Raw genomic sequence first — 22,274 nt, 5'->3', positions numbered from 1 at the left:
TCGCAGCAGCCGTGCCTGGGTCGCAGTGCAATGTACAATATGCTGTTTAGACAAATTAAATGCTGGCCCAGATCAGAGGCTAGAGTCAATTTCGCCTTTTCTCCACAATGGTCACTCCTCTCTCCAGGGCATGGGGCCTTTTGCTGTTCCATCCTTGGGTTAATTTAAACGCTGGCCTAGATAGACTGAAAAGACAGGGTGACAGTCGGGACAAGAGCCAATTTTGCTTGTTCTCTGCAAAGGTCATCTAAATGGAGCTGAGGCAAGAAGACTGCCCTGGCTGCTGTGCTCCATGCTCACTCGTGTGATGAACTGATCAGCGAGGTTTGGGTCCTACTCCAGGCTGCTCCTGGGTTCCAATCTGAGGACTCAATTTTGGGTTGGAATGGTGTTGTTCGCTTTAAATGTTTGGGTGATTTGCATTTTTTTTTTCTCTCTTGTAAACCATGTTGGTCTTTTATTTTTATTTATTTATTTATTTATTTTTTTCTTTAGCTGGGTTCTTTTGGGTTTCTTGCTTTGTGGCTACCCGTGAGCAAGCAAATCTCAAGGTTGTATAACTTATATATTCTTTGATAATAAATGAATTTTAAATTTCGAATCTTGACCTTGCCAAAGTCTTACTGAAATAATTAAACATACTGCCCTCATCATCACTCATTGTTACCTACTGAAAAACTGCAGTCAGGTTAGTCAGATGTGACTTTTGCTTGACAAATACATACTGACTGTTCTTCATTAATAAGTGACTTTCTAAATGAAGATTTATCCTGAGCTTTAGAACAGATTCCTGCAGTTAGCCCAACATTGAAGTTAAGCTAATAGGATTGTAATTATTTGGTTTGTCCTTTCTTAACTAATGTGAGAACAGTAGCCATCCTCCCATCCGCAGTCACTACTCCATAGCCAGAGAGAAAAGAAAAATAATAGTCGTAGCCGTCAATATCTTCGTTGACCCTACAATTTCAGACAATAATAACATAGTGGAGAATACAATGTAGGGAAATCAACTGGGAGTTGATCCATTTGCCTAGAAAGATCTGACTCTAGATTCCACCTTTGTCTCCGGAAACTTTCTTTTCCATGCCTGTACCTGTCTGTGGAATATTCATGTTTGATAAATCCCTTCCCTTTTATGTTGTGGATGCTGCGGTAATATCCCAAGTGGAACAAGGCACATGATGCTAATTGGTAACTTCAGTTTGAGAGGGTGATAAAGTAGGAGTCAAAGCTACATCTCGGTGATGTGGACAATGTGGAACTGCCAAATATTCTCGGGCAAAATATTCACAGTTTAAGGAAGAAGTTTTGTCGTCAGTCACTAGTAATGGTACCAGCCATAATAGTAGAAAGATGCAGCAGGGAGACAATCAATCGCCCATTTACAATCCCATTTTATTCTCCCCACATTGCTATTAATTCACCTCAGATTCTACAATTTATCTTAACACTAGGGGTAATTCATAGCAGCCAATTATCCTACAAGCCTGCATGTTTTTGGGACATGGGGCCAAACCAGAGCAGCCCAGGAAAACATAATACACAGGGACAACCACTAAACAGTGGAGGATCTTGTGGGTCAGGCAGCATAGATGACCCACACCTTCCCTGCTGAAACCACCCAATAGGTTGTATACTACTCCAGGTTCCAAGATCTGCTGTCTTGTGTGTCTACAATCACAGGGAGAGGATGCAAGCTGTGCACAGGCAGCACCCACAATGAGGACTGAACCCAGGTGAGATGGAACTAAGTTACAGTCAAGCTATGATGTAATTGAAAGGCCGTGAATTACAGTCAAGGTACAAAGACAAGCTTGAATTTTTGGGAATCATGAAAAAGCACAATAACAGAATGTCATTAATCAAGTTTAATTGACTTTATTCTCTGGTTATTATTGTGATTTTTATGATTCAAAAGATCAACTCTGTTGTGGCATCTTCACCCTAATTCAGTGGTGGAATCAGCAGCTTACGTCAACCTTTAGACTGTGAGTAAACAAGTCATCCCTTTCTGAGTCCCACTGCACTTCAAGATTGACACACATTTGATTCAGCACATGACCATGTCTCTGTAATGTACAAGGTTCTTGTATTCCATGAACATCTGATATTTTTGTCTTGATGTTTACTCACCAGGGACAGGATGATACCTATCATCTTCATAATTATCTGCCTGGCTACACTTCCCATCATTTACCCTGCCCGAATTCCCTGAATGAATGTCTATAGTAAACATGTTCAAGAATATTAGTTGCTGGTTACACTGGCAGTCTGTATATTTGGTTCCACTGACTGAACAGAACATGTTTCATTCCATTTGTAAACCAATTGTAAAGAGATGACCAGATACAACCAGGTTGATATTCATGCATGTGTTTAGTGCTGGCAACACGAACAAACCTTACCGTTACAACAGTCAAACTGGAATCTGTCTTTGTGCTCCTTTCACAAGTTCTCCTGAGCATCTTTCTCCCATCCTTCAGGCAGCTCATTAAAATCCTATGTCTGACCTGCTGAGTTCTTCCAGCATTTTGTGTGTGTTTCTTTAAAATCCTTGTTTTTTCTGTCTATGCAAGCAGCATGCTCTTTTCAAAAGAATTTCTCCTCTGGTCTCCTCCCTCTTGCCTCTGGAATAAGTGATTTTAATCATATTTTCAACCATGTCTGTGTTTCTTTGAATTTCCTGGCCTCCTTCCAGCCCTTGATATACTTTCCCTCACTTTTCCTTGGCAAGCTGGCCAATCTCCTCTGACCTTGAAATTATATTTCTATCAATCCTTTTCAATCTCCTGATTTCCTCTTGAAAACCCCATATAATATTCCTAAAACCCACCACTTTTACTGAAGAAACGTTTGACTTCAATATTCTATTCTGGAACCAATCCTGCCTAATATTCTAAGCAGTTTTCTCTCTTACGATAGTCTTCCTTTTGGAAGGTCCCTTCCAAAAACAGCAATACAAATCTATTTGGTTTCTTCAGCCTGCTCCCTACTAATAATCAGAAATGTAAGAGTATCCCATAGGTTTCTAGTGGCAAGTGACTCATCATCTATCTTCTGACTACCGAAAACCTGTCTATTATTGAAATATCTGTACTATCATGGAAAACTCTTTCATTCCTGTAAAAGTGCCTTTATAACAGTACCCAAGAAACACAGAATCATTGAAAACAACATCCTAAGTGATTGGCACCCCGTCCTCCAAACTAAACCTTCTATTGCCAGCAAATTGTGCCTGCAACACATACCATCCATTAAGTGCACCGTAGTGACTTACCAAGTCTTCATCTACACTTCCTTCCAAGCCAGAGACTTTTCCCACCTGTGCTTCTTTTAAAGTCAGATTTGTAAATATATCACCAAGTTTTCCACCAAATATACTACTGGAACTGGCTCCAAAGCAGAACACTTAAGGTACCTTCAGTTCAAATATGCCAGTGGATGAAGAAGCTGAATTACCATCGCCCTCTCAATGACAATTAAAGATGGACAATAATGCTGGGCATTGCCCATCCTATAATCAAGTGTCACAGAGTCAAACAGCACAGAAGCAGGTCCTTGAGTCCTTCAAGCCTCACTTTTTGCCCATCTACATTAATCCCATTTTCCCACCTCCTATGCTTTGTCTATTTAGACCATAAGACCACAAGACATTGCAGAATTAGGCCATTTGGCCCATCGAGTCTGCTCTGCCATTCAATCATGCATGATCCCGTTTTCCCCTTCTCAGCCCCACTCCCAGTAACTTTTGATGCTGTGGCCAATCAGGAACCTATCAATCTTTGCCGTACATGTACCCTTGTCCTAGACTGTCCCACATGGGAAACATCCTTTCCACTTCTGCTCTGTCTAGGCCTGTTAAGGTTTCAATGAGATTCCCCCCTCATCCTTCCAGATTCCATGGGCTCTTAACTTGGTAAGCAGCCTCATGTGTGGCACCTTGTTAAAGGCTTTTGGAAAATTCAAATATACAACATCTACTGCATCCCCTTTACCTATCCTACTTGTAACCTCCTCAAAGAATTCCAACAGGTTTGTCAGGCAAGATTTTCCCTTAAGGAAACCATGCTGTCTTTGTCCTATCCTGTACTGTGGTCATCATGTACTCCATAACCTCATTCTTAACAATTGACTCCAACATCTTCCCAACCACTGAGGTCAGGCTAACTGTTCTATGATTTCCTTTCTGCTGCCTTCCTCCTTTCTTAAAGAGTGGAGTGACATAGAAGGAGATGAGTTATACAGCACTCGTTACATGCACATGCAGTTCAACTCTTTGAGGGGTTATGCAGAAAGTTTGAAGTTAATAACTCATTTCCTTCTACCCCAGGCCACAAACTTATCAATCACCCCTGCTGTGGACACTTTCTAGAGGTCCAAGACCTCCACAACTGCTGGACTAAGTGTGTAAATGTAGGAGGGGACTATGTTGAAAAATAGATGTGCTAGGTTTTCTAAAATTGACTCCTTCTACTTTAGGCCATGAACTTATCAATCACCCCTTGTACATTGATAATAAATGTACTTTGAACTTTTAACACTTACCCCCATGACCAAGTGTTTGGTTGCCTGTCCTGATATCTGTGACTGATGTTTGCTGTTAAACTTTGATTTGTGTTTCTTTGTAATTTGGATTACTTTATACATGAGATGTTATTGGTTGTTGTTGGTTGAGTGATCTGACAGTCTTGAATATCTGCATTTACATATGAGCAATAAAATACGTGGAATAGGGAACCCAGAACCTTGGGAGAGGTAATAGAAATGAAGAACGAATACCTTAATTACTTGTCACTAGATTGTAAGATGTTTTTGATTATAGGTACAAGGAAGGCCAACATCCGGAAAACAGGGAGATTATCAAAGTTGTGAATACCTCATCAATGGAAGCTGAAGTTTCCTTCTGTTATCAGCATGATGTTAAAGCTGCCACCTACCTTGTGGATCCAGCAAGTCTGACACTTGCAGCTCATCAAGAAAGGGTTTGTACCTTTTTACTGAGATGATATCATGCACTGGAACCATGGTTTCCCCTTGCTTTATGTAAGTCTGCAACTACTCCTTATTTTTAATTTATTTGACAGGATTGAATACAAGTACGTAGGTACTGTTTTTGTTATTTTTTCATTGGTAAGAGTGTATAATATATAACTGGGATGGATTTAACAAGTATAGTGCTTGTTTAATGAAATGAGGTATCAAATTTTAGTGAATAACAAAAGACAGAATAAGTTTTGATTTAGTTAACAATTCAGTATGGCTATTTGTTAACGTTATTAGAGAAATTATTTTGACAGCTGTTAATATTTTATTCTGTATTCTTTTTTCCTGCTTTTGTACATATATATGGAATAACCTTTCTGGATGGTATGTTATCAAAATGTTCACTGTATCTTGGTATATATAACAATAAACCAATTACCAGTTAATGAGGATGCTTATTGATGTGTGTTTGAGTACAGCATGGAGGGGTGAGCTGAGGACAGAGTGGAATATTTCAGTTGCACATGATAGATATGGGACGATGACCGTCAGTATTGGTACTGTTTATGAGGATATAGTCAAGACTTTGGATGGTGCTGACAAGGGAACAGGTGAGATAGCTTTGATGATGTTTGCATGCATGAGTTGTAAATTATAGATGCAATTGGTACTGCATGGAAGATTTTAGTTGTAACTTGCGATGATGCAATATAGACCATTGCAGTATAGATAGTGATAATGTTATTGAGAGAGAAGACAAAATTTTCCATGAATGTTATTAGTGTAGATTTTTTTTATTAGTGTTAATGAGATAGCGTTAGGTAGTGCTGGTTTGGATATTATATTGTTCTATTTTTATTTGATTTTAAGATGGAATTGTTTGGTGTCGTCCTAGATTAGGTTAGTAAAGGGGAACTCGATGATCACTGTGAATAGTGTCACTGGAAATAGTGTTTTCTTTTTGGATGTTATTAGAGTATTAACTTTGATTGGATGATATTTATGAGGATATGTTTGGGTTAGTGTGAGTTTGATGGGTTGGGTGGTTACTTATTTTTATTTAGAAAGTGTAAAGTTTGATTGGATGATATTGGAGTGTTTGTAATTTATATCAGTGTAATCTGAACTTGATGTACATGTGCCATGTACATTTTGATTGAATGATTGTTTGCATGGGTAGAGTACTGAAGAATGTTAACGACAATGTGTGTTGACCTTAAATGGAACTGAGTGTTTATTGCAGACTTTAATTGGATGATACGGAGTATAACCTAAACTCTAGATGATATTAGTAGAACTACTGTAAATTTGGCTGATCAGCACCAAAGAACATTGAGTATAGACTCTAGGCTGTGGTTCTGAGATTACATTTAGCTGCTGATTTTGGTTGGTACATTTTGGAGTTTATAAATTACTTTATCAGTGCTATACCTCAAGGACATTTTTACATGTGGCATATCAGTATGAAATTGGCCACGGTCTTCATGTGGTGAAGGTGTTCTGGTTGGTTTCCCGCCATGGTGATCCCCTGCAAACTTCTAGTTCATTCTTCTTCATTCTGTGATTGGAATGAAAAGCCTCATTCAGGAATGCACTTTTCATGTCTTTATGATGAAGAATAAACAGTGGCCATGGTGAGAGATTCCATTATCATGGTACACAATGATGGCACAAGGAAGTCAGATGAGATATTAGATGAAAAGGAATAAATGAACATGGAATGAATGAGGACATTGAAAGGAGCAATGTAAATGTCTTCAGTGATAAATAGATCCAGTGGCCTGATGTGTTTAGTTATAACAACAGTTGATATCACAAATATATCTTCCAGGACATCACGATATGGGCCTATCCAACCAGCCCTGGGAAATTTGATGACAGTCTTGTCTGTTGTATACGAGAAAATCCCGAACCGGTCCTCTTTAAGGTATCCTGTTATGGAGTCCGTGCAGAGCTGGAGGTTGACCGCAAACAGCTGCACTTTGACAAAATTATTCTTCACAGGTCAGTTTTCCTCAAAGTTCCCCAATGGATATGGCAGCAACATGTTACAAATAGACATATCAATGTATTCTCTATTCAAGAGTGCTAATTGAAAGCTGTGTCAGGGACACCATTATTAACAATCAATTTGGCTCAAAAGCTATTCAATTTAATACTCATCAATGGTCACTTTCCCAGTGGGAATACTGTAAGTGTGTGAGGAAGCAAGGAGTAGAAGACAGCCATCTGCCTGGGCACTAAAAGCATCTTTGCCACACCTTGTTCCACCTTGCTCCCTGCTGTACCTCAGTCCCAATCATTCACATGCCATTTTCTTTGCTGCTTCTTAAATATGTACCTTGTTTTTTTGTATTGAGCAGTGACTTGTTTAAGCCACTCTCATGAAATTTAGGTGGTTTTTCACACCAAGTAACAATATGTTACTTTAGCTTAATAGTAAAGCTAAAGTAGTATCACCAGACATTCAAAATGAGATAAAATTATTGCACCAACACCCACATCTAACCTTGAGTTGTGTATGTGGATTTGGTATTTTCTCCTCTAATCATGTGGTTTTCCAATCTCCTCCCACATACCTAAGACACGCAGGTCACTGCAGTGGAGATAAGTGAAAGAAACAAGGTTGAGGGGAGGAGATATTGGGAAGAATTAATTACAGAAAATTAGTGAGGCAATGGGATTGCATAGACTCTAAGTTGAAATAGCTCCTTCTATGGTAAAAGAAAAGATGGGACGCGCTGTGTGGAAATAGAGCCTCTGAAATATTGACAGAAGCAACTAGACTTTGTCGTGCTTTTACTTCTGATTTGGAGCTGGAGTTACGTCATCAGTCTCCCAGCTGATTCGATGATATCAGGAGAGGCACCCAGCCTCTGCTTTTAGATTCCCACGGCAGAAGGTAATGAATCAAACTGACAGCTGCCATCATCTTCTGCAGGGAGTTTCTATAGTACCTAAACTTTGTATAGAAGTCGGACAGTAGGTGTGTAGCTCAGAACTCATGCCAAAGGTAGAATGGAGGTTCCATAATCTCATGAGGAAGTATCAGCAGATCAACAGACCTGAGAGCTTAAAATATGATATGAGTTGGGCATTAAACTGATTATTTAAAATCTGCTAATAACAACAGAGGATGTTATTTTAAACTGGATAATTTATCTAGTTATTAGTGGACACATAATCATGCACATTACAACATTATATGGTGGCACAGTAATGTTGTGGTTAGTATAACGCTTTACAGTGCTAGCTGTTAGATTGGGATTCAATCCCTGCTGCTGTCTGCAGAGCAGTTTGTATCTTCTCCCCATGACTGTGTTGGTTTCCAACAAATGCTCTGGTTTCCTCCACATTTCAAAGATATACAAGTGAGGGTTAGTTAGTTGAGGGCATAGCGATGTTTGCCTCCAGCACATCTCGGATTGTGTTGGTCCTTGTATCTTTCAATATACACTCAAAGTTCAAAGTACATGTATGCCACCATATACTACCCTGAGATACATTTTCTTATGGGCATTCACAGATACAACAAACACAACAGAATCAATGAAAGACTGTACCCTACAGAATGGACAAATAACCAATGTGCAAAAGACTGTAAAAATACAAAAAGAAAGCAAAAATTTATAATAAATAAATAAATAAATAAGCAATAAATATTGAGAACATGAGATGAAGAGTCTTTGAAAGTGAGTCCATAGGTTGTGGGAACAGTTCAGTGATGGGGCAAGTGAACTTCAGTGGTTATCCGGACTGGTTCAAGAACCTGAAGGATGAGGGGTAAATAACTGCTCCTGAACCTGGTGGTGTGGGTCCTGAGGCTCCTATGCCTTCCCCCTGATGGAAGCAGTGAGAAGAGAGTATGACCTGGGTGGTGGGGTTCTAGATAATGGATGCTGCTTTCCTGTGACAGCCTCTGTGTGTCATGGTCCGGATCAGGGTCCCTTTAAATTTACTTTGTTTATGTTACGATCCGGACTGTTGACTCCCTGTTTCCCTTTGGTTCCCTGTTTTCCCGTGTCCCTCGGCCTTGGTGATTAGAGGCAATTTACTCCCGGCTGAACCGGTAGTTCATAGTCTCCGGCTTTCAGCTGTTCGGTGCGAGAGCATTTGCAAAGTCACCAAGGCATGGCGTGCCAATGTCATCTGGCCAAAGCCAGCCTAGTCTCTGCCCGAAGCGAGTGCTGGTAATTCGCCTTTCCTCACCGGAGCAACCCTGTCAAGTTACCTCGCCAAAGCGAGCCTGCAAAATTTCCTCACCGAGGTGAGTCCGTCAGTTAACCCGCCGGAGGGAATCAAGAACCGCTGTCTATTGTTCCCGGGCCGAGTCGAGAGCTCGCCACTACCCGGAGGCTCCAAGTCAAGTCCTGGCTCCCTGGCGGCATCCAAGTTCCGAGTCAAGTCCCGGCCCTGGCGGTCTGTGATTCCTGTCCTACCCCTCCGTCTGAATCCCTTCTCTGCCCCTCTCACCTCTAGCCCTCGTCTGCAGTCCCCGCCTGCATTTTGGTCTAGTTCCATCTCCGGAGCTAGATAGATACTGTCTGGTGTTCTTTCGTGTTGGTCTTGTCTTGTCCTCGCCTCCGTGGGGTAAGTCTGGCCATCTTGCCGTTGCCCCGCGGGGAGTCATGTCTTGTCTTGTCTTGTTCTCGCCTCCGTGGGGTAAGTCAGGCCGTCTTGCCGTTGCCCCATGGGGTGTCATGAGTCCCGGCCCTATGTCCTGTACCCAAGGAGGGGTCCCGGCTCTCTGTTCCGTGTGTGAGTCCTGGCCCTAAGTCCTGTACCCGAGGAGGGGTCCCAACTCTGCGTTCTGTGTATGTGTCCATGGTTCCATGTACCTGCTCCCCAAGACCGAGGCTCTGCGTTCCCATGTTCCTCCTCTCCCTAGCCCATGTCATGTCCACGCCTGGTTCTGGGGTCCGAGCCCGAGGCAAGACCCAGGTACTGGGTCCTTGCCCAGTCTCTGGCTCGGAGTCGATACCCTATCCTCTTCATGTCTCCTCTAGTTCTGGGAGCAGATTCCGAGTCCTAGCCCAGACCCTTGGTCCCAGCCTAGTCGTAGACCTGAGTCCTTGTCCAGTTCGCTATTTCCCGCTCCTGCCTTGCTCTGCTGGTATCGAACAATAAACTAAATCTAAGTAATCTCACAAGATGTGTCTTGCATTTGGGTCCACCCTTGCCCCCAATGCCCCCCCCATTGTGACACTGTGTAGGTGTGTTCAATGGTGGGGAGGGCTTTACCAGTGATGGACTGGGCTGCATCCACTGCTTTTTGTAGGTATTCACATTCAAGGGCATTGGTGTTTCCATACTAGGTCATGGTGCAAACAATCAATATACTCTCCACAGCATAACTATAGAAGTTTGTCAAAGTTTCAGATGATATGCTGGATTTTCACTTGTACGTGTGACAAATAGAGTTAATCTCTTTAATCTATTTAACATAGACCAGTTAAATGTCCATGAAGTTCTAAATCATTTAATAATTGCCATCACTGGATTTGTAATTGTTATGAAGTAGAGAATGACTATCATTGGGCTTTAGTTGTTGGCAGTCCCAAAGGTGGGCAGTTATGGTGCTGTTTAGAATTGGATCATCTTTGAACATGGAATTAAACAAAAAATACCAATTGGTTATTAAAAACAAATGCTGAAAGGTGAAAATAGAAACAAGAAGTGTTGGAAATAGCAGCTCGGGTGACAAAGACCAAATGATTGATTGTGGACTTCAGAAAGGGTAAATCAGTGTAACACACATCAGTTCAGACTGAGTGGTGAGCAGAGGAAAGGGTGGGCAGCTTCAGGTTCTGTGTGTCAGCACCTTGGAAGATCTGTCCTAGGTCCAGCACATTGATGCATTGAGAAAGAAGGTGTGCTGGTGGTTCTACTTCATGAAAAATTTGAGGGGATTTGGTATGTCACCAAAGAATTCTTGCTAATTGCTGAAGATGTGTGGTGTGGAGCATTTGGACTGGTTGATTCACAGCCCAGCATGGAAGCTCCGATGGTCAGGATTAGAGAATGGAAAGTATGTAGGCTCAGCCTGGTCCTCCATGTCCACGCCCTCTCCACCCTCAAGGAGATCTTCAAGGGGTGGTGCACCAAAGGGCTGCCTCTATCACTAATAAGCCCCCACCATCTGGGACATGAACCTTTATCAGTACTACCATGAGGGAAGAGGTACAGGAGCCCAAAAACTTACACTCAACAATTTAAGAACAGCTTCTTACCTCACCATCAGATTTCTGAACGGTCCACGAACGGTACCTCATTATTCCTTTCTTCTGCATTATTTATTTATTTTGTAAGTTAGAGTAATTATTTTATCTGTGCATTGTATTGCTACCACAAATCAGCATATTTCACATCATGTAAGACAGTGATAGGAAACCTGATTCTGTAGAGGAACAGAATTAACACTTAAGGCTAATTGCCTTTAATACGGCTCATCTATTTTAACTTAGTTCCTTTTACCTGACTAACATGAGCTGCATTTAGACCATAAGACCAAAGGGTATAGGAGCAGAAGTAGGCCTGTTTGGCCCATGGAGTCTGCTCTGCATTTAAAGTTCGTTAACAGCAGAGAATGCATGTAACAGATCTATTGGTGACCACAGGATACTAAACATGTAAAAGATAGCCTAATAATTGAACTAATTTCTCCTGAACAAAACCACTTGCTATTAACTAATATATTCAAAATAACCAACCTGTAGGCACATACGCACACATTCTTTATTTTTGGATACACACTGCACTCTCCCTATGCTTATTATTATCAACATACAGTAGCTGAAATTTCTCCCAGAATTACGTTCTGGCTGCTCTTCCTTCTTTGAAGTGAATGTGGGTTCAAGTCACACCAGGCAGACCATCACATGATCTAGATGGAAGGACGGAGAATTGCTGAACGAGCCGACCTTCAGGTGAAACGCTAAGCCTCTTCAACGTCTCTGGTCAACCTCAAGGATCCCAGGCACTATTCTGAGGAGAGGCACAGAGACAGGGCTTTGTCCCACCATGTCCATGCTGACCATTATGCTCATTATTGTATTTATTGGTAGTTAGCGTGTGTCACTGTAGACATCAACAGTATTTTGGCAAGAGCATTCATCTCTATTCAAGGCATCTTCGACTTTCTGCAGTGCAGTTTACTTTGTGGCTGTGGCTTGCTTTAGTTTGTGATGCCTTTGCCAGTTCCCATCCTAACATCTGTCCAAAAATGCAGTTACATGTTGATCTTCTCTTGTAGTTTGTGGAATACATGCCACCCTGTTTCCCTGTCGAGACACTCACAACTCTTCCACATGTATCTCACCTCACAATGTCCATACACGTGCAAGCTCACACATGAATGCAAGTTTTGATATTATCCTTTCAGGAAAGACACAAAGAGCCTCAACATGCGGAACACTTGCCTTTTGCCAGTGGCCTGGAGAATCACTGGGCTGGAAAATTTGGGTGATGACTTTTCTCTATCGCAGGACCAGGGAGTCATCGAACCCAAAGCTGAATTTTGTGTGCATATGCATTTCAGAGCCACAAGACAGATCAATCTACGAAAGTACATTCGACTGGAGGTAAGTGCAAGGAGGAGAGCTCCCAGGTGAAATAATGTCCCATGGAAGAGGTCACAACCACAACAGGAGCTCCTGTTTTAACTGACAGTGAGAATGCATGTGCATTGTGAGAGGGAAGCCCCTGTGACGCCAGAGGAGGCTGACGTCAAACACAAAATGAGACTCAGGAAATTAAACGAGAATTTATTTCCTGTATCTCATCTCATGTTTGATATGGGATAACTGTGCACACTGCTCCTGGCTCATGGCTGGGAGCTAGATTTCAGACATGCCGTCAGATGGGGAGGGAAGGAACCTGCAGGTTTCTTTGTGGAATTTCTTGTTCAATAAAATTATGAAATTAATTAAAAATACAATTGTAGACATTCCTCAAGTTATGACAGGGTTTCATTGCCGGGATCTGTTTGTAAGTAGGAAATGGACATCAGTATGTGGGAGAGGATCACAGAACAGCTGTGGCAGGAGTGTGAGCAGGGGCTAGCCACCCATAAGGACTCAATGAGTATTTCTGCGTCATGCTCCCAGCTCTGCCCCTGATTGCTGTTGGCTCAGGCCAGGTGAGAGGAGAAGTGGGGTGCTGGGTGTGTGGAAGAGAAGTCACCTGGCAGAAGATGTCTTCAGCCTTGCAGCAGCTGGCAGCTCTGTGTCCATCCATGCCACTGGTCTTCCAAACACTCACTCATACATAAGGGCTTCCTATGAACCAAGATAAGTCAGGTGTTTGTAATCCAGGGAGGGCCTATAATGAAAAACCTCTGTCAAAATAAACAGTTATGTATGAACAAGAGTAGACATCTAATATAATCAAACTAAATTAGTGCTCAGCTCTCATTTGCAATTTGATCCAGTTATTGAATACCCAGTGACTATAAGACATAGGAGCTGAATTAGGCCATGTGATGCACTCGGTCTGCTCTGCCATTTTGTCTCGGATGATTTGTTTTCCCTGTTAACCCCATTCTCCTGTCCTAATCAGTCAAGTACCTATTAACATCCACTTTAATATACCAAATGACTTGTCCCACATAGCTGTCAGTTGCAATGAATTCCAAAGATTCCTTACCCTCTGGCTGAAGGAAGTCTTCCTCATCTCTGCTCTAAAGGAGTGTCCTTTTATCCTGAGGCTGTACCCACTCTATGTTCATGTTCACACATTCTTTGGTGTCGATGGGAGGTCAAAGAGGTGGAGCAGTTGCATTTCTGATCGGGGAGGATGTTATAGTTGCACTCAGAGAGAACATACTAGCAGCTCATCCACCGAGGTAACATGGGTAGAGCTCAAAAAATAAGAAAGGTGCAATCACTCTGGGTGATATTATAGGCCTCCCAATAGCCACTAGATCATAGGAGAGCAGATATGTAGACAGATTATGGAAAGATGTAAAAGCAACAAGGTTGTCATAGTTGCTGATTTAACTTCCCCAGTATTGACTGAGAATTACTTCTTGCAAGAGGCATAGATGGGACAGAATTTCTTCAGTGCATTCAAGAGGGTATCTTCATGGACAATCCAGCCGGGGATGACCTTAGTCCATCTTATTTTAGGAAACAAGCCTCACAGGTGACTAGCCTTTCAGTGCGATGGCATCTTGAGAACGGTGGTCACAACTTTTTAGGCTTTAAGATAGTGAAGTGTCTGTGCTTTGCAGAGCACAACTGAACTGAGAGAAGGCAAATTATGAGCTGAGAGTAGAAAACTGGGAGAAACTATTATCAAATATGTGAGAGTTGTTTAAAGACCAGCTGATCAGAGCCTCGGACCAGCATGATCCAGTACAGAGGAAGGACCAGGATAACAGGATAATGGAGCCTTGGATGACAAAAGATGTTATAAATTTAGTCAAAAGGAAAAGGGATGAATATGCTAAATTTAGGAAGCTAATATCAGACAAGGCACATTCTAGAGGTAGCAGGTGGAAGCTCAAGCAAGGATTAGGAAGTCTAATAGGGCCTATGAAATGTTCTTGATAAGTAGGATTAAAAAAAATATCAAAATGCATGCCTCAAGATCAAGAACATAACTAGGTAGAAGGTACAACCAGTAAGGGATAGCGGGAAGACTGGGGATGGGGGCAAGGTACTCAATGAGTGCTTGACATCTATGTTCACCAAGGACGTGGAAGATAGTGTGGCAGTGTGGGGTGTGCTATTATGAGATCAAGACTGAGATGGTACAGGGGCTTCACTAGCAACAGTCATGTTTCTGAAGGTATGCTGTTCCTTCGTTCAAAAAGGAAAATAGGAATAATGTAGGAAAATATAAGCTGGTGAGCCTCACATTAGTAGTAGTGAAGCAATTAGAGAAAATCCTGAGGGATAGGATTGATATACATTTGGAAAAACATGTCCTGTTTAGGGCCACTCAGCATGGCTTTGTGCTGCAGGGTAGGTCATGTCTTACTAACTTAACTGTGCTCTTTGAGGAGGTGACATAGGTGATTGATTAGGGTAGGGCAGTAGATATTATCTTCATTAATTTCAAGAAGGTACTTCACCAGGTCCTTCATGTTAGGCTGATGCAGAGGATTAAGATGTACGGTTATTCCATGGTAACTCATTAGATTGGCTTGTCCTTTGCAGACAAAAGATTATGGTGGAAGGGGGTTATTCTGGCTGAAAGTCCAGGCCTAGTGTTTTTCTGCAGAGATTTGTGCTGGGATTTCTGTTATTTGTAATATATATAAATAATTTGGATGATTTATGGCTCTTAACAGTATTAATATACAGAGCGATATTGAGGTCTAAGTCCTTAGCTTCCTGAAAATGGACACACAGGTAGATAGGTTGGTAAAGAGAACATATGGCATGCTTGTCTGCATTGGCCAGAACAATGAGTATAAGGGTAAGGAAGTTATGTTCCAGCTATGTAAACCTTTGGCCACATATGAATTATTACCACACACATCAAAGTTGCTGGTGAATGCAGCAGGCCAGGTAGCATCTCTGGGAAGAGGTACAGTCGATGTTTCGGGCCAAGACCCTTCGTCAGGACTAACTGAAAGAAGAGCTAGTAAGAGATTTGAAAGTAGGAAGGAGAGGGGGAGATCCGAAATGATAGGAGAAGACAGGAGGAGGAGGGATGGAGCCAAGAGCTGGACTGGTGATTGGCAAAAGGGATATGAGAGGATCATGTTATTACGTCAGTTTTGGTCATCCCAGTAGAGGCCTTGGAAAGAGTGCAGAAGAGATTTAGCAGGATGCTGACTGAATTAGAGGATATGAGCAATAAGGAGAGGTTGGAAAAATGTGTTATTTTCTTTGGAGTGATAGAGGTTGAGGGGAAACCTGATAGAACTTCATAAAATTGTGAGCCGTAGATAGGATAGACAGTTAAATCTTTTTGCAAGGGTAGAGATATTAGACAGTAGAGGACATGCTTAACATGAGAGGGGGAAAATTTAAGGGAAATGTGTGGACAGTTTTTTTCACACACAAAATGGTTAATACCTGTAATGAACTACCAAGGGTAATGGTGGAAGCAGGCCATGATAGTGGCATTATTAAGAGGCAGTTTGATAAATAAACACATGAATATGTTAGGTATGGAGGTATGTGGATCATCATGATTTGGTTTAATTTGGAATTTATCTGTGCGACAGATATTGTGTGCTGAAGGGTTTGTTACTGTACAGTGCTGTTCTGTGTTGTATTGTTTCTACTTCTCTCCTGAGGTCTACGACGCAGAAAACATTATCGGCATCGTTCAGACAGAAAACATTCTGGTCCTTGCAGAAGCTTATGATGTGGCACTGGACATCACTTTCCCTAAAGGTAAAGTAACATCACTGTTATAGAGGATGCATTACTGTGAGGAACAGGCAACAGTAACAAATGAAACCAGAAAAGAGCACGTGGCCTCTTTTGATCATTAAATAACATCAGAACAAAAAGTGTGCCTTGTCCACTGTTCTGCTCAGTCATCCATCACCAGTCCCTGAAGAACAAAAACAGCAAGTAACTATTTAAAATTTACATTAACAGTGCACTAGGCAAAGCTGCTTCTTTCCAGACCCCATGTTGCTCTTTGTGGAGCTGTTTCATTAAAATGGTTAGACCAGAACAAATTGAACTACATTGTTGAGGATACATACCTGCTACCTATCCCACAATCTGTTTGACCCACTCTATCAGGAAAGAGGCACAGGAGGGTCAGGACTTGGACTGCCGGACTGGGTAACAGGCTGTGAGACTAATGAATACTCTGCCACAACCGAGGTCTTGTCGCTAGGATAACAAGCTGTTTACTTTTTACCTGGGCTGCTCAGTAGCTCCCAAGGACTTGGACCTCTAGCACTATTGAAGGTGACAGCTGCTGGTTTCACATTGTTAGCTGCTTTTTAAATTCAAAACACGGTTGGCACTGTGCAGACATTTTCCAGAAACCACAGTATAGCTGGAAATGTTTTCTCAGAGTTGAGGGAAGCTGTGTGGGGAGGGGGATCTCAGCCAGCACTTCACTAATTTGTGTCTTAACATGCTTGAATGAGTCAAGCACTTCCAGTGTCAGAGCCCCCTCCCAAATGAAATGGTGTAGGCCCTGAAACACCATAGGTTGTACCAAATTCAAGTAGTTGCTACATTGCAAATTGTGTTCCACTCATCATAAGACATAGGAGCAGAATTAGGCTATTCGGCCCATCAACTAAAGCTCAGAGGATTAATAAATCATGACTAATTCATTATCCCTGTCAACCCCATTCTCCTGCCTTCACCCCTTAACCTTTGATGCCCTGCCTAATCCAGAACCTATCAACTTCTGCTTTAATTATGCCCAATAACTTGGTTTTCACACCCATCTGTGGCAAAGAATTCCACAGATTCAACACCCTTGAGTGAAAGAAAATCCTCCTCATCTCTATTCTAAACTGACATCCCTTTATGCTGAGGCTGTGCCCTCTAGTCTGGAGGCTGCTGTGGATTCGTTACATCATTAAAAGAATAATAGAGATAAAGATATTAGAGTCATAGAGTAATATAACTTTTGCCCAACGAGTCCTTGCTAACCATGGTTCCCAGCTAGTCCCAGTTTCTTGCATTTGGCTGACATCCCTTTAAGTCCCACCCCACCACTTACCCATCCCCTTCTATCTGTATCACACACTGGCTGCATCAGCTCACATTCCCAGTTGTTAAGTTTTTACATTGCAACAAGAAACTCATTCCTCTCTGTCCATTGTTAGACTTTTGACTCCAGCAGCAGTTGCCATCATAATATAGAAACAGAAAATGCTCGTGGTCAGCGGGTCTGGCCACATCATTTGGAAGAAGAAACAAAGTTAATGTTTCAGGTTGAAGACCCTTCAACAAAACCAGCAGCTCTGGATGAACCATGAAATCTACAATCTGCTGTGGGCCACGTTGGTGGCATTCAGGTCTGGTGACCAAGTAAGATATGGGAGATCCAGGTACGGTCCCTGGAAAGCTATTTCACCGGCAAAGCGGCAACTGCAGACCAAACTTCAATCACAGAAGGATGCTGGCCAGCTGCGGCAGAGCTTCATTACCTCTCACAAAGTGAAACCAAGTGACATACAGTCGGTGACAACAAGGCTTCGCTCCCAGATGGGCTCAATACCTTCTATGCTCATGAAACCCCCTGGTTTCCTTGGCTGCATAAGTCTAGGGAAGTCGCCTCTCGTCCCGCCAAACCCGTGAGATAGAGATTGTTCTCCCACCCCAAACCGCAGTTTGTGTGGATGATGCGTGATTTGTTACAAACTAGTGACATCGAGTAACAGACAGTACATTGCATACGATTAAAGGAATTATAGTTATGAATCTTAACTGAAGGGTTAGGAAAGAAAAACAAAAAGAAAAGGGCCCATTCTAATTAAACAGTCAAATGTGCACAAGTTGCAGCTCATCTTGAACGTCTCTGTCACTCACGCTGGGCTTCTATCGGCGTGAAAGCACACACCACCTTCTGAACACTGCTCGCAATCCATCTTAACAAACGGGTCTCCCACCTACAACCCGTTCTCCCCAGCGTCTTCTCTCTTCATCTCCCGCAGCACAAAAACCTTAAGCCCAACCTTAGTGTCCCTCACCAGAGAAAGCCCCCCTCAGTTCTACCTTCCTAGTTGGATGGCACACATATCTGCTCATTCCTTATTTTTAACAATAACCCAAACAAGCTGAAAACAGAATAGACTGTTCTTGCAGAAGTGATAAATGGAATACATGCAGCATAACAGTAAAAATAAGAACCAGGGCATTACCCTCACTTTAACCATCAAATCATGGAGACCCACAGCCCCCAACAACTCTGTGTTTTCAGTCTCTGAGGCTGATGTGTGAGCATCCTTCAGGACGGTGATCTCCAGGAATATATCCAGCCCAGATGGGGTACCTGGCCAAGTACTAAAGACCTGTGCTGATCAGCTGGCTGGAAAGTTCACTGATGTATTTAACCTCTCACTTTAGCCATCTGAGGTACCCACCTGCTTCAAGCAGCACACATCAAAGTTGCTGGTGAATGCAGCAGGCCAGGCAACATCTGTAGGAAGAGGTGCAGTCGACGTTTCAGGCCGAGACCCTTCGTCAGGACTAACTGAAGGAAGAGCTAGTAAGGGATTTGAAAGTTGGAAGGGGAGGGGGAGATCCAAAATGATAGAAGACAGGAGGGGGAGGGATGGAGCCAAGAGCTGGACAGGTGATTGGCAAAAGGGGATACAAGAGGATCATGGGACAGGAGGTCCGGGAAGAAAGACAAGGGGGGGGGGGGACCCAGAGGATGGGCAAGAGGTATATTCAGAGGGACAGAGGGAGAAAAAGGAGAGTGAGAGAAAGAATGTGTGCATAAAAATGAGTAACAGATGGGATACGAGGGGGAGGTGGGGCCTTAGCAGAAGTTAGAGAAGTCGATGTTCATGCCATCAGGTTGGAGGCTACCCAGACGGAATATAAGGTGTTGTTCCTCCAACCTGAGTGTGGCTTCATCTTTCCTCTACTGTAAAGATGAAGCCACACTCAGGTTGGAGGAACAACACCTTATATTCCGTCTGGGTAGCCTCCAACCTGATGGCATGAACATCGACTTCTCTTACTTCCGCTAGGCCCCACCTCCCCCTAGTACCCCATCTGTTACTTATTTTTATGCACACATTCTTTCTTTCACTCTCCTTTTTCTCCCTCTGTCCCTCTGAATATACCTCTTGCCCATCCTCTGGGTCCCCCCCCTTGTCTTTCTTCCCGGACCTCCTGTCCCATGATTCTCTCATATCCCTTTTGCCTATCACCTGTCCAGCTCTTGGCTCCATCCCTCCCCCTCCTGTCTTCTCCTATCATTTTGGATCTCCCCCTCCCCCTCCAACTTTCAAATCCCCTACTCACTCTTCCTTCAGTTAGTCCTGACGAAGGGTCTCGGCCTGAAACGTCGACTGCACCTCTTCCTACAGATGCTGCCTGGCCTGCTGCGTTCACCAGCAACTTTGATGTGTGTTGCTTGAATTTCCAGCATCTGCAGAATTCCTGTTGTTTGCTTCAGGCAGGCTTTAATTATACTAATGCCTAAGAAGAAAGTGGTACCCTGCCTCTTTAACTATCATCCAAGGGCACTTAGATCCACAGTGATGAAGTGCTTTGAGACATTGGCGATGAATCATATCAACACCCACCTGAGAAGCAACTTGCATTCACTCCAGTATGCCTATGAGCACAATAGGTCTGCAACAGATGCCATTTCAGTGGCTCTTCACTCAACCCTGGAACATCAGCAAACATGTATGCATCACGATATGCTTTAATGATTACAGCTTGGCATTCAACATTATCGTCCCTTCAAAACTAATCAGTAAGCATCAGGACATTGGCGTCAATATCTCCTTGTGCAATTGGATCATCGATTTCCTCACTTGCAGACTCCAGTTAATTCAGATTGGCACCAACATCTTTTCCACAATCTCTATCAGCACAGTTGCCGGACCAGAAGGCTGTATGCTTAGTTCCTGCTCTATTTGTTGACTGTGTGGCTAGGTGCAGCTCAAGTGCCATATTTAAGTTTGTTGATGGTACAACTGCTGTTGCCTGAATCAAAGTTCAAAGTACATTCATTATCAAATTATGCATACATTATACAACCTTGAGATTCGTCTCCTAACAGGCAGCCACTAAATAAAGAAAACAAAGGAACCCATATATAAAAAAGACCATCAAACACCCAAGCTGCAGAGAAAAATATATATATGCTCACAAAAAAAACGTAACAAAATAAAAGAACCCATAAAAAATGACAGCTGAACACCTAGTGTGCAGAGAGAGGAAATAAACACACCAGGCAAGCAAACAGCATTCTGAACTAAAGTCCGCAAAGAGAATCTTGTAGTCTCAGAGAGTCCCATTGTTCAGCATAATTTGTCATAGAGCAGCAATCTGAACCCGCCTGATCCGCACCTCGGGCCCTGACCTTTTCAATCTGGCCCAGCGCCTGAACCTCCAACCAATCTGTTCAATTGCCCCAATGTGCTTTGGGGCCTGCAGAGCACCTTCTTGAGTCCTTTCAACCCGACCTTTCCGATTCATGCATCACTCAAGTCTCTGTCCAAACATTGGGTTCAGTCACCTCGATACACTCCGGTGTCTGAACCTCACTGCCTCGATTTGGCCTGTAACTGACCTCCCTGTTTCAGACCTGCACTCAAGTCTGCATCCAAACATCGAATTCATTCGAATCAGTACACAATGGAGCCCAGGACCTGCTGCTTCAATTCGGCCTTCATCATGGTGCTTAAATCAATTGAATCTCAGGTGTTCCTTACGCCTGACGATGGGCCCATCACCTTGTCTCAACTCTGTTCTACAGAATTGAATTGCCTTCAAGTCCCAAAGGAAGTAACAGACTATTGCTTAAATGACCATTTGCCAGAAAAGGAGTGATTATCTAATTGCTTTCCTTGTTTCACCAGCCACCAGCCATAAGTCCCTGAGGTTCACCAGCACCATCTTAAACCAGAAAGGTGGTGATGAATCAACATATAGGAGGGAGATTGAAAAATCTGGCTGAGTGGTGCCACAACAACAACCTCTCACTCAATGTCAACAAGACCAAGGAGCTGATTATTGACTTCAGGAGGAAGAAAACTGGAGGTTGAAGAGCCAGTACTCATCAGAGAATCAGAGGGGGAGAGGGTCAGCAACTTTAAATTCCTCGATGTTATCATTTCAGAGGACGTGGTACATCAGTGCAATTATGAAGGAAGCACAGCAGAAACTTGCATAGTTTCAGCATGGCATCTAAAACTTTGACAGACTTCTATAGATGCATGGTGGAGAGTGTGGGCTCCACACCACACATCTTTAGGAATTCGCAAGTCTTTGGTGATGTATACTAAATCTCCTCAAATTCTTCATGTCTGGCCCACCTTTTTTCTCAATGCGTCAATATGCTGGACCAAGGACAGATCTTCCAAGATGCTGGCACAAATGAACTTGAAGCTGCTCAGCTTTTCCCCTGCTCACCATCCAGTCTGAACCGGTGTGTGTTCCCCTGATTTACTCCTTCTGAAGTCCACAACTAATTATTTGGTCTTGTCACCCGAGCTGCTATTACCAACACTTCTTGTTTCTATTTTCACCTTTCCACATTTTTTTAATACTCCATTAGTATTTTTTGTTTAATTCCATGTTCAAAGATCAATTTTGATGGTTCAATTCTAAACAACACCATAACTGCCCATCTTTGGGACTGCAAACAACTAAAGCCCGATGATAGGC

At 42.7% G+C, this 22,274-nt stretch overlaps 1 protein-coding gene across 8 annotated transcripts in view; it reads left to right on the top strand.

Moving 5' to 3' along the window:
• hydin (HYDIN axonemal central pair apparatus protein) overlaps positions 1-22,274 on the top strand; it is a 981,559-nt gene that overhangs the window by 725,477 nt on the left and 233,808 nt on the right. For all 8 annotated transcript variants that reach the window (XM_072279252.1, XM_072279251.1, XM_072279249.1 and 5 more), the window contains 4 exons: positions 4,823-4,982; positions 6,815-6,987; positions 12,365-12,563; positions 16,235-16,334. In XM_072279252.1, the coding sequence (XP_072135353.1) occupies positions 4,823-4,982; positions 6,815-6,987; positions 12,365-12,563; positions 16,235-16,334 (632 nt within the window). The remainder of the gene's footprint in view (positions 1-4,822; positions 4,983-6,814; positions 6,988-12,364; positions 12,564-16,234; positions 16,335-22,274) is intronic.

Source organism: Mobula birostris, chromosome 15 (genome assembly GCF_030028105.1).
Source record: "Mobula birostris isolate sMobBir1 chromosome 15, sMobBir1.hap1, whole genome shotgun sequence".
NCBI classification, from domain to species: domain Eukaryota; kingdom Metazoa; phylum Chordata; class Chondrichthyes; order Myliobatiformes; family Myliobatidae; genus Mobula; species Mobula birostris.
The sequence above is the reverse complement of the archived record's forward strand: the minus strand, read 5'-3'. Positions and strand labels throughout refer to the sequence as shown.